General features: G+C 51.4%; 1 protein-coding gene across 1 annotated transcript in view; it reads right to left on the bottom strand.

Annotated features, from left to right (window-relative positions):
* The window catches only part of LTBP2 (latent transforming growth factor beta binding protein 2), an 86,227-nt gene that overhangs the window by 58,860 nt on the left and 14,466 nt on the right, over window positions 1-12,901 (bottom strand). Inside the window, exon 3 of the mRNA XM_087819169.1 lies at window positions 7,955-8,201. Within this exon, the coding sequence (XP_087675295.1) occupies window positions 7,955-8,201 (247 nt within the window). The remainder of the gene's footprint in view (window positions 1-7,954; window positions 8,202-12,901) is intronic.

Here is a 12,901-nt window from a genome sequence, read left to right as displayed (position 1 = left end):
ACAGGGTGGGTAGGTACCCACCTGTTGGGGGCATTGGGAGATTCCCCTTCCCGATCAATGGCATGCTAGGGGATGGGCCGCGTGCAAGCTCTGAAGGAAATGAACCCTAAACCATCATCTTTGCTCCAGGCAGCAACAGGGGATACATTGTGACAGGGGTGTTCATCCAGTAGCTATTTATTGAATGCTTACTCTACAGCAGGCACTGCGCTGGGAGCCTTGGATCTATCTGAACAAAACAAAGATCCCTGCCCTGGAGGAGCTCACACTGTAGTTGGGGAAAAACAGACAATAAACATAATTAGTAAATTATGTCATATTAGAAAGTGGAAAATAAAAAGCACTGCGGAAATAAAAAGTGAGCCAATAAATAGGGGACTTTCAAGCTGGAGGTTTACAATATTAAATAACAGGAAAATGGGAGACACCTCCCTCTGGGAAGGAGCCAGGTCCAGGGTCACCACGCACAGACACACAGGCTGCACACTGCACAGCTGCTGGGTACCCATCACAGAGACTACGGCACGAAGCACATCTGGTGTTGTGTACAGTGGCTAAAGTTAACCCTAAGGTCGAAACTTTAAAAGATAGCCAGGGAGGGCCTCAGTGAGGAGTTCCTCCTGAAAGTAACCCACTCACGTATAAGAGGTGTCAGCAGATACCTCAGCCCACTGCCAGGACTGAGGAAGAATTACAATAATTCAAGAAGAAACCTTTCACGGGCATGGTTTCAGTTAATCCTCACAACCTCCCAGTGAGGCAAGAATCGTCCTTTGCATTTTACAGACAGAGACATTAAGGCTGAGGGAGTTAAGTAGCCCTGGTTGCTAGGCCAATTAGTAGCCCAGCTACAAGCAAAATTGGTCTCCTAATTCTGCCTTTTCAAAATAGTGTAGTCAAGGTCCTAAGGACTGGGAAATTCCAGAAAAACCCCAGGAGGCAAGCTTGGGGTTTAGAGTTATAAAAACAAATCAGAAAAAAATATCTATAAGACTAAGAAAAGAAAAAAGACAAGAAAAGGAAAGAAGGCAGTCAACTCCCGGAGGTCCCCCTGACTCAATCAGGATTATAGGGTTGAGTCAACGCTGCAGCGGGGCGCCACTCAATGGCCTCTGAGGAATTTGTGACACAGCACAAAAGGTGTGCTCACTTAACCCCATCACAGCCTTGCTCTGGAGGAAGGACTTGAGATCAGACTGTCAGGGACAGTCTGCCCTGGTGAAAGGCATCACATATCTTTGTCACGACCTCGAAGATGGGTAAAGGGGGGAATGAGCGTGGAATAGCCATGGAAGTAGTCAAAGCTGGAGGCCACCAGCTGAAGTCATGAACTCTTTTTTAAAAATATGTTTATTTATGGAGTGATTTTGAGCAAGAGGAAGGGGGAGAGAGAGAACCACTGATTTGTTGCTCCACTTATCGATGCTTTCATGGGTTGATTCTTGTCTGTGCCCCGACTGGGGATCAAACCTTGACCTCAGAGAAGATCCATTCTATCCCTCTGATTTACAAATGGGGAAACTGTGGCCCAGGAAGGGCAAGGGAGTTCTCCAAGTTCTCCATTAGAGAGTGGTCTTGGGTCCGAGGGACTTGAATGAGAAGGACGGACAAACGGGCTCATGTTGCCCAAAGGAGCAAGCAGAAGCCCAAGCCAGAGGAAGGGAGTGGGACGGAGATGGCTGGAGCAGGAGGCAGGCTCAGAGGCCCAGCGAGCCTTCAGACTGGGCCAGAGTCAGGGTCTCCTGGCTTCCCAGGATAGACCGACAACCTAGCTGCCAAACGTTGTCCTGCCTCAGTTTCTCCATCTATAAGCCCAGACAGTGGGGTGGAAGAAAACCTACCCTGGTAAATGGGGTGTCTCACACTGATCTGTCACAAGCATGGGGAATAGGCAGGTAGGGTAAGAGAGTTCACATTTATTGGACTTACTGTGTGCCAGACACCCCGCCATCATTCTACCTGCATTATTTCAGTGAGTTCTCTCAACCATCCTATGAGGTGGTATGAGTTTCTCCACTTCAGAGTCTAAGAAACTGATTTCAGGGAGGTGAAGGGACTTGCATAACTAGTTTATGCAGGTACCAGGGTCCAAATTGTGCCTGACTCCAAAGCCCAAAGCTGCCCCTGCCTCCTTGCACCTTCTCACTGTCCCTTCTGTGCCCAGCTGCCCTCTCCCCAGGGACCTGGTCTCTTATTCTGGATCGTCAGTCTCCTGGGAATATCCCTTGCCATTCTTTCGGGAAGAGGTGCCTGGGTCTCCCCTATAGGGGCTCCAGGCACTGTGACCTACTGAGTGGTTGCTTTGTTCCCCTAGAAAAGCAGAGACTGCCCTTTGGGGCAGAGTCCTCTTCTCCCTGCCCCCTCCCTAGAGGAGACCTGGGCAAGGCCTGGGGGCAAAGGGAGGCAGCACTCTCCTGGGAAATCAACGGGCTCAGTTCCAGCAACAGCACGTTAAAGGTCACAGGTCAGGAAGTGCCAAGAGGGCCAGGGTGGGGACTGAGACATGGGGGCTGAACAATACCAGGGTCCTGATCCAAGGCAGCAAGTTCTCTGACCACCCACGCATAGGCATACACAAGTGCTCAGTGGCCCCGGCACTCACTAACCACTGAGGGCTGGACTTTGGGCAGGAGTTGCACTAGTGACCCAACCCTTCCGCCCTGTCCCCACAGACAAGAGCCCAGACAGGCTTGGCACAGATCTGTGTCCCAGGCAGGGCTGTGGGAGTCGAGACAAGTGACCTCACCTCTCTGAGCTTCATCAGTAGAATGGAGTCATTGGGAACCCACTGCAGAGCTGTGGAAAGTAAAGGAAATAGTGCAGATAGACAGCCAAGAACATATTTACTCAACTCGACTCCAGGCCAGTCTTATTTGAGGTGTTGGAGATACATCAGCAAAGAAAACAGGTAAAGTCCTTCCAGACCTGCCATTTTACTGGGGTAAGGAAAACAACAAATCAAATAAATAAGCAAAATATATAAGATGTTAGTTCTGTGCAGAAAAATATTAGGGGGTAGGAAGTGCTTGGGATACACAGGTTTAAACTGGGTGACTGAGGAAGGCCCCACTGAGAAGAAAAGACCTGAAGGGGAGGAAGCAAGCCAGATATGTGTGAGAAGTGCTTGATGTGGGTTGAATTGTGTCTGCCAAAAAGATATTGAAGTCCTACCCCCAACTTGTTCATATGAACTTATTTGGAAATAGTCTTAGTAGATGTAATTAGTTAGGTTTGGAGGCAGTCAGATTGGATTAGGGTAGATCCTAAATCCAATGACTGGTGCCCTTATAAGAAGGACACCACACACACACACACATACACTGAAGACCATATGATGACAGAAGCAGAGATTAGGATGATGCAGCTATAAGCTAAGAGATGCCAAGGATTGCCAGGAGCCAACCAATGCTAGGAGAGAGGCATGGAACAGATTCTCCCTCTGAGCCTCCAGAATGAACAACCCTACCAACACCTTGATTTTGGACTTCTGGCCTCCTGAACTGTGAGAGAATAAGTTTCTGGTGTTGTAAGCCACTCAGTTTGTGGTAATTTGTTATCACAGACCTAGGAAACTAACAGTGTTCCAGGGAGGGGCATAGTGCAAAGGCCCTAAGGTGAAAGCAGGTCTGGCATGTTTGGGGAAACACCAGTTGGTTGGTATGGCAGAAGCAGGGTGAATGAGGAGAGCAAGTGGTGAGCATCAGAGATGTCAGAAAGGTTTTTGGGGCCAGGTCCTGTAGGGCTACCCTTGTGGCAAGCTATTGACAATGGAGCTATCACACTTCAGACGGAGGGTCCCAGCAGGAATGGGGGGCAGTGGTTGGGTGTGGCTGGCCCCCATGATCTTTGTCCCCTGGTGTTATGCCTTGGAACATGTTACATTAAGTGGCAAAAGGAAATTAAGATTGCAGATGAAATTTAGGTTGCTAATCAGCTGACCTTAAAATAGGGAGATTGGCTTGGGTTTTCCAGGCCCAATGTAATCACATAGGCCCTTAAAGGAGAAAACAGAAGAGTCAGTGAGAGAGATTCAGCCAAAGAAGAAGCAGAGGGAATTCAAAACATGAAGAGTTCACCCACCATTGCTAGCTTTGAAGATAGGAAGGTGGCCACAAGTCAAGGAATGTGGGCAGCTTCTAGATGCTAGCACAAAGAAACAGGGACCTCAGTCCTACAACTGCAAGGAGCTGAATTCTGCTGACAACCCAAATGAATAGGAAATGTATTCTCCCCTAGAGCCTCTAGGAACTCAGCCCTGTGATACCTTAACTTGACCTATAGAACTGTAGGGTAATAATTTGCATTGTTTTAAGCTGCTAAATTTGTGGCAATTTGTTATTGCAGCCATAGAAAATTAATACAGAGGATATAAAGAGAGGGAGTATGCAGAGAAGAGCTGCCTTCTTGGGGAGCAGCCCACTGAAAGCCACCACCAGCCCAATTGAGAGCCCACTGGGGTCCACAACTTCCCAGACACCTCTCTGCCATCCCCGTTTGCTGTGCTCAGCACTGTCCTCCAGGCTCCTTGTTGCCCAAGTACTGACTAAGATGCTTAAATGTCCCCAGGAGTCAGCCTCTAAGTCCTCAGGTCAGGCTAAGGGGCAAACCCAGTGGAAGTTCCTCCCATTCTGAGAAATGTGACAGTTCCCCTTGATCCCATCTGCCATAAAGCTGCTGAGACTCGTCCTGGTGGAACAACCAAGCTGGACAAAGCCACCACTGGTGCTACTGCTGCATCTGCTAGTCAAACCTCCCGCGAGGCTGGGTCTGACCTCTGGCTTCTCCCCAGAGCAGGTCTGCACTCACACACACACACACGCACAGCCACATGCACGCACCCTAGTCTTCTGTCCACTCCAGTCCCTAAGGCAAAGAGAACCGCCCTGCTGATGGCGAACAGGTATTGAGCACTAACTCAAATCAGGCACCATTCTAAGTGCTCTACGCATGTGATCTCATTTAATCCTCTCTGCAATCCTAGCAGGTTGAGACTACTGACTCAGGCTAGGATTCTCACTACTTAAGGTGTGGTCCATGGACTAGCAACATCAGCATCACCTGAGACCTGACACTCACCCCAGACCTGCTGAATCAGAAGCTGCATGTTAACAAGTTCCCAGGCAATTCCCTTTCCATTGCAGAGTTGAGAACTGTGTGAAGCACTGTTTTCTAAGGTCTGCTGGTTTCAGGTTGTTGTAACCACCCCTTCCCCAATCTTCAAGGCCCTTCCCCAGCTGCCTGGCTCTTGTTCCCCAGACCTCAGAAGAAGCAGTCAGCCCAGGCCACAGCTGGACAACATCTATCCATGTCTGGCTCTGTGTAGGGTGTGTTGCCTGCTGCCTCAGACTCTCCTGGCCTCTCCCTCTCATCTTCCTTCTGGGACACAAGTCTTTTGGCCTCTAGCTAATCCTCTCTTAACAGGGACCTCTGGCTGTCACCAATTCCTGCAGTGTCTCCCTCTCTTGGACATTTGTACCCCTCTCTCGCTCTTAGAGTGCCCCTGAGTCATGTCACTCCCTCTAGCTGGACACCAAGGGCCTGTCCAAGTTGCCACCAGGAGAGAGGCAAGCAGCTGCTTGGGAAACCTGGCTACACTCACAGGAAATGTCTGACACCACAACGCAAGCAGGATTTGGCCTCCAGAAGCAAAACACAGCTGGGCCGACAGCGGGCCACTCGGACTTTCCCAGATTTCATGGCACTGAGGTCCCAGGGCAGAGAGACTGGGCTGGCCTGGAGGATGCAGCTCATTAAAAACATCACAGTAGCCCCTGGCCAGGGAGCCTGTGAAGCTCAAAGAGGGTGGCCCTGCTGTGGGCCACAGACCTCACCCTGGGCCTTTGCCCTCTAGCACGTCTTGCACAAATGAAACCTTCACTGGGAGATCAAAGGCTCCCATAGCTCATCCTCTTTTCCTCCCAGCTTCCTCCTCTCCCCAGCATCAAGCCTCATTCATTTATTCATTCAACTTCTGTTGAATGAGTACCTGCAGTTTTAAGTACCAGGGCCACATTCATGAATGAGCAGGACAGAGTCCCTGCTCTCAGGAGCTCCTGGTCCAGGGAACAAATAAACAGACCACCCCAAGCAGAGTGAAAAGTGCTACAGGAAGGCAGGGAGCCTCCCCCTGCACTCCGAGCCATGCCCTCAGTTCCAGGCACAGGGTGAGGGTTCAATGCTAACTCTTCAGTTTGGACCAAGTGATAGTACAAATGCAGACTGAGTGCTTTCTATAAGCTAGGACCGTGGGAGGAGCTGCAGAGAAATCCAGGGTGTGAGATGGAGCTCCTGCCTTCTAGGGCACCGGCCACACAGTCTGATTGCAGACACAGGGCACAGACCCACAGAGATGCATGCCAATGTGTGATGCAGGAAGTCAGAGAGCTGGGTAGAAGTGCCTGGGAGGGGAGGTTTGGAGGAAGCAGGAATGGGCCTTGAAGAATGTGAAGGGTAGGGTGGGCTGGCAAGATCGGGCAGGGGATATTAGATAGCTCTGACTCAAGGGTGCGAGAGCAGAATCACCTGCCAAGCAACCACCCTCCAACACGCATGGGCACACACACGCACATGCACACATACCTGAACACACAAACATACACATGAACACACACATACAGAGAAGATCAGTGCATCATGAAATGAATGAATCACACAAGCCAGCAGAGAGCTTGCAGGGAGGAAGTCCAGCTAGAAGGACTCTGTTCCCACCCTGCCCCAGGCTGGCCCTGGAGCTGGTACCACTGGGGCTCCTCAAGGTGCCTTCTCACCACCTGAAACCCACAGCTGGGACAACTCAGAACAAAGCTCAGGCCATGTCCACCTGCCCCTTTGTTGTCCACCTAGGCACTTAGCTCTGCCCCTCTCTGTCTCAGCATCCCCAGGCCTTGGCCTAAGGGTTTGGCTCTTCTGGTTTTGACATTGGAGCCCCCTAGGCTTTGACCTGAGTTCATCCTTCAGCTCTTTCTGCTCCTGGCTGCCTTTGGAAACCACCTGCTTGGGTGGTCGGGCCCTAAAACTCCACCTTACCAAGACCCTGGTTGGCCTGGCCTCCTCTTCAGAGTTGCTGGACAACCTCAGGCTCCTTTCCTTTCTCTCCTGAGCTTTCCACTGGGGACCCATCTTTTCTCCCTGGTTCTCCTGGCCTCTGAAAGGGCAAATCCTTTTTTCCCCTTAGTTCAGCAAGACAAGGTTGCAACATCTCACAAAGAACTTCCTAAGTGGAAAGCGAATGGAAAAACTAACCTGAAAAACCAAAAGAGAAAACACAGCTCTCTAGAAATGGACCAGTTTACAAAGTTCAGGTTTCCTGCCTGAGCTAGGAAAAGCCTCGCCAGTGCAGCTGGCACACGGGCCAGGGAACCCTGCCCGTGAACACTCCCTTTGCCCACTTTTTCTTCAACGCCCTTCCCCCATACGCTCCTTCTCAGCCCTCCAAGGAGAGGGCTTAGCGCTGGGTGGAGAGTGAACCGAAGGGGCTTTTCAGGCAGAGGAGTCCTCTCTGCATCGCTGAGACCACAGGTGGAGGGGGACAAGGGGAAGGAGAGACATTTATAAAGAGTTTACTACTTGCCAGGCACGGTTCTAGCGCTTTCCTTGTGTTGACTAACCTAATCCTTACAGCTCCATGATTACGGTCATCATTGTTCCCTCCCACTGAGCAGGAATCAGGTACCTTGTTCAAGGTGACCCACCTAGGAAGTGACAATGCCAGGACTGGCAGCTAAAGAGCCTGGTCCCAGGGACATGCCCACCTCAGCTTTGTCCTACCTCCCACCTCCCTGTCCACCCCAGCCTGGCAAAGCCTACGCCAGCCCCAGCACCTGCTCCCCGCACATCTGGAGGGGGCAGGGGAATGGGAGGGCAGTGAGGACGAGGGAAGGAAGGACCAAGATCTTCACCCAACAGTCTAAGGGAGAAGCCCCAGGCCCGACGTCCCCCTGACGAGGGGACTTACCTGGCTGGCGGCAGCCGTGGTGTCAGTGGCCATGTTCTGGCCGCTGTGCTTTCTCTGGCTGCGCTGCTCCGGCGCAAGCTGGATGAACCCTCGGCTGAGCGTCGGGGGGCCGGCCTGGAGTTCTGGGGGTCAAACTCCTCCTCAGGGATGGCCTCCTCGCAGCGGGCTCCGCGGAAGCCGGAGCGGCACACGCAGAGCTGGGGCCGGCTGCAGGAGCCCCTGTTCTGGCACGGCGGCTGGCACACGGCTAGGGAGACAGGGAGAGGGGTGAGGGCAGGGGCCAGGGGGCTGGCACCCTCTGTCAGAAGGGCCCCTTGCCTCGTGCTGCTTGGCCTCCTCCACTCAAGCAGGAAGCCAACTGCTGACCTCCGACGGCTCCCTGGCCCCATTTCTCTTTCCCGTCTACCCACAGGCCTCAGGGCGAGGTTGGCCTGCCCACCTCTCCCAGGACCTCCTCTGGGGAGCAGGTGGGAACCTAGGAGAGCACAGTGAGCTCATGCTAGGCCATCTAAATCTAGTGTCTCCTCCATCTGCCATTCATTCATTCAACAATTATTTGCTGAGCCCCTACTATGTGCCAGGCACTACGGACAAAGCCTTTGCCCACATGGAGCTTGCAGTCTTCGAGTGAGGGAGACCAGTAAGAAACAAGAAAACAGCAGCATAATGTCGTATCAGGCGTTATCACGGGCGATGCAGAGGTCCGTGCCCGGCCAGCTGCTTTAGATGGGGTGATCAGGGCAGGCCTCTCTGAAGAGTCAGATATGACTGGTGCAAAGGAAGTAGACGGGAAAAGATATGGGCAGGCTCTTTTAGGAAGAGGGATAGGCAAGTGCAAGGCCCTGGAGGCTGGAAGGAACATGGAATGTTCTAGGAGTAGTAGAGGTCTGGGGAGGCTGGGGTCTGGTAACAGAGTGGGAGAGTATTCAGTGTGAAGCAGAAGCAGATTTCGCAGCCCCCACCTAACTGCCAGGTAGGTACCTGTCACCACCCCCAGACAATAGCCCCACTGCCAAACCAGGTCCAGCAAACACTGGGGAAGGAGGTATGCCCAGGCCAGGTCTCTGCCTTGCTTTATTTTAGGGAGGGAGTAGAACGGGCAGGCCTGAGTGGTTTTCCATGGGGACCACAAATGCTGCATTACTCCTAGTCCCTCAAAGCCACGCCTCTCTGCTGACAGACTCGAAGCTTGGCGTGGGCGAGAGGAAGGTCATGCAGCTGTCTCCCAGGATAGGTCACTTCCTCCTTTGAATGGGTGGTCCTTGCTTTTAAGATGGCCTTTCAAAACCAATCTAGCTTCTACCATTCCCCTCATGGACTCTGAGGACAGCCCATTCTTAACTTTAACGTCTTCTACTCTCTAAAACCCAAGGCCCCAAATCCCTGTTTCACGTGGATTCGCTTACTTCTGGCTGTGCCTTACTTGCTAATACATTCTGCAAACAGTTAGTAAGCACCCTCTTGGTCATACTGGCTGCTGGGGGTGCAAAGAAAACAGCACTGGTCACTGCAGAGGAAACTCTGCCCAGTGGTAGGTTCTCATAACCACAGAAGCCCCTTGCCATGCAGGGAGTTAGGTCCTCAGTGCAGACCAGGGTTGGCAAGCTTCGGCTGGTACAATGAACAGCTCATGGAAAATGGGTAGTTAGAGGGGGAAAACTATAAACATGGCATTTAATATGTATATAACACCGTGGTAAATAAAAATTCTAAAAGGTTTCCAAACCAGCCCAATTTGTTGGCAGAAAAAAACCTCCCTGGGAAGATAACCTTTCTGGATCAGATCTTCTAAGAAAGATTTTCCAACAAGTTTCAGGTTTTTGGAGGTGTTGAGCCAGCCCTCACCGACTTCATTTGCATCCGCTCTTGAGATGTTTTCATAAGTCTCAGCAAGAACTGACTTCCTCACTAAAGTAAACACTTTACTTTTGGTCTGAGTTGAGCCTCTGCATTATGGGATTGGAGCATAAACTCCTTTCCTCTCTCTCCATTCCCCACAAATCACCCCAAAATGGCCCCAAATGGTGGCTCCAAGTGCCTGTCTATGAAAGGGTACATTCTTATGACAGTTTTTATTGGTCTACCATAAATAAGGGAAATAAAAACAGTTTCCTGGGTTTTTTGTAATGCCTCTTCCACCCATTTAATAATTTTTGAAATTATATCTTTTCTACTTTGTTGGTGTTAAAATGTTCTTTTTTAATTAAAGGTGATGGCAAATGGTAGTTTGTTTTTCTAACACCCTCACTTGGCAAAAAGGAAACCTGGCTACTGTACTTTGGTGCCCAAGATGTTTTTGGATATTTTACTGGTGCATGAAATCCAAAAGTTTGGGACACTTTGGGAAGGAGGGGGCAATAGTGGCTACGTGTCCTTTTGTTTAAAGGAGACTGAAGCAAAACATTCCTCTGTCAAATGAGCACTGCTTTCAAAACTGAAGGATCTGAAAGGAGATCAGCCAACTCAGAATGGCAGATGGCAGGGGCTACTGCTTAAAGCAAAGAAGGAAATGTGGAGGGTCCAGGAGAGACAGCTCCATGCAGCACTGTGGGAATTTTGAGAGAGAAAACTCCCAAACTCGGCAGGCCGGGAAGTCTTTCTGTTTTACTTCTAGAGCCTCATCCCTTCCATTTTTCCTCAAGGGCACAGATTGTGCCTTACACATGAGAAATCATCCCAGGATGGGGACGTGGCTCGAGTGATTCTTCCTTGATCGATTATTGGTGAAATGTTAGGAAGCATGAAGTCATGATGGACATGTTTGATTATTGGTGAATGGTTCTCAAGCCTGATGCCAAGAGGTCCAGGTTTAGCCATCGAGGACACACCCTCTCCCTTCCCTATTGAAAGCCAGCATCCTTAGACAACCGAGAGGTGATGCTGTTACCAGCCTCCCTATGCCCCCTCCCCAATGCCAGCCTATGGCCATTCATAATTTGGGCACTTCCATACTTCCCTGGCACTCCCTTCCTTACTGAGGACTGGGCATGTGGAAAGTTTCAGCTCTGGGAGTACAGCTCTGTGGAGTTAGCAGGATGCCAAAAGAGAGGGGAACAAAAAGAAAACTCTCAAAATTGCTTTGCAAGTAAGAAATAGAAGGCATTGTTCCTCTACACACCACCCCACCCCCCCGGCCTTCTGGCTGTGCCCCTTCTACCTCCACTCTGCTCCAAAACAGCCAAGCAGAGATTTGCTCAGATTTTCCACACAAAACCCCCACCTTTGGGAGGAGACCAAACTCGGAATGGGCAGGCCTGGGGAAGATTCTGGAAACAGCTCCCACCGTTTGGGCTGCTCAGCTCCCACCATGTGGGCTGCTCCTACCATTTGCTGAGAGCCTCTGCAATCAACTACCTGGTAGCAGTAAGAGCATGGGGTCGGGAGTCAGTAGGATTTAGTTTGACTCCAGCTCAGCCACATCCCAGCTGCGTGACCCTGGGATCATCTCATCTCCCTGAGATTCTCCAACCGGTGCCTCAGTCGTGTCATCCATAAAGTAGGTGTGATCATTCCTGCCTCCAAGAGCTGTAGTGAATCTCAACAGAGACCATGGATGTGGAAGTACTTTATATTCTTTAAAGCTGGCTGTCCAACATTGTCTAATGCTGCAGCCATGAGCTGTATGTGGCTATTTAAGATGAAATTGGTTACAATGAAATGAAATTTAAAATTCATTTCCTCAGTTGTACTAGCCACATTTCAAAGGCTCAATAGCCACAGGTGGCTCATGGCTACCATGTTGAACATAAAGACACAGAGCTTGTCCATCATCCCAGAAAGTTCTATTGGACGGCATGGCAACGCTTAAAAATACCCACCATAACCCCAACGGCAGCAGCAAGAGGGCTTCTGACCTCTGCTATGACCCTTGTCCCAGAGAAAGGCAATGTCAATGCAGGCTCTGGTTAGAGAGATGGACCAAGGCCTGTGGTCCAGAAAGCAGGGCTGCTTTCCAGGTGTGAAATTCAGCCAGTCCCCTCTCTACCCCACCCTCCCAAGGGAGGGTTTTTGTCATCAGGTCTCTCTCCTGGGCCCCAGAGATACTTCCTCCCTCCATCTATAACCCCTTAGATGAGGCACTGACTTGGGTGGGCCTCTTAGGCCTGTACCCTCCTCCAAGGCCTTGAATACCATTCTCTCTTCTCTGGAAGATGAACCTCAGCACCAGATCAGACTCTGGGCCCAGTACCCCTACACCTGAAGCTTAGCTGCTCTTCCATTAAACCTCCATCTTCCCTAAAATTTGTGTCAGCGTGACACTAAGGACCTACCCGCCGAGCTACCCTCACAGAAAGGGGGCCCAGATGTCAGAGATCTCCGAGACCAAGGAAAGGCTTGTCTGGCTTCCACACCTTAGAATCCACCTGGGGACTCATCCTCTCCACTCCCAAGCTCTGCCCAGGGTCTGTGTCCCTAGGCCCCAACCTCAGCCTCCAGCCTCCAGGCAGTGGGAGAAGTCAAGTCCTCAAGGACTGACCCTGCTCCCACCGCAGCTGTGCTCGGGCCTCAGCTCAGGATGGCTGGAACAGCACTGGGGCTCAGGGGCCAGCCAAGCGCCCGGCTCCAAAATAGCAGTTGTGTTCACATAAAAGCCTCTAATGAGAGAAAGATGCCGTTCTTGGCCCCTCTCGAGCTCTCTGCAGACGCTGTCTGGCAGGCTGAGTGGGCCTCTACCGTTTGGCAGAGGGAGGGGAGGAAAGGGAGGTGTGAGTCAGACCTTGGACCCCAGCCCCTCTGCATGGACCGCCCTGCTAATTGCATTAACAAATGCCTCGATGCTGGGCCAGTTGGAGGCCAGGGCCAGGGAGCAGCCCCAATTCCCACGGGCTCTAGCAGGCATGAGGAGGGGGACCATGGGCAGGGTTGTGGCCCAGGGCTGAGGCCTGGGTTCCCCTCCAGCTCCTGCTCCAAAGCAGAGGTCCCTGTCCACCCTGTCACAGCCCAGAG

This window comes from Miniopterus natalensis, chromosome 1, assembly GCF_054644295.1.
Source record: "Miniopterus natalensis isolate mMinNat1 chromosome 1, mMinNat1.hap1, whole genome shotgun sequence".
NCBI classification, from domain to species: Eukaryota; Metazoa; Chordata; class Mammalia; order Chiroptera; family Miniopteridae; genus Miniopterus; species Miniopterus natalensis.
Note: the sequence above shows the minus strand (reverse complement) of the source record. Positions and strands in the feature narration are given on the sequence as shown.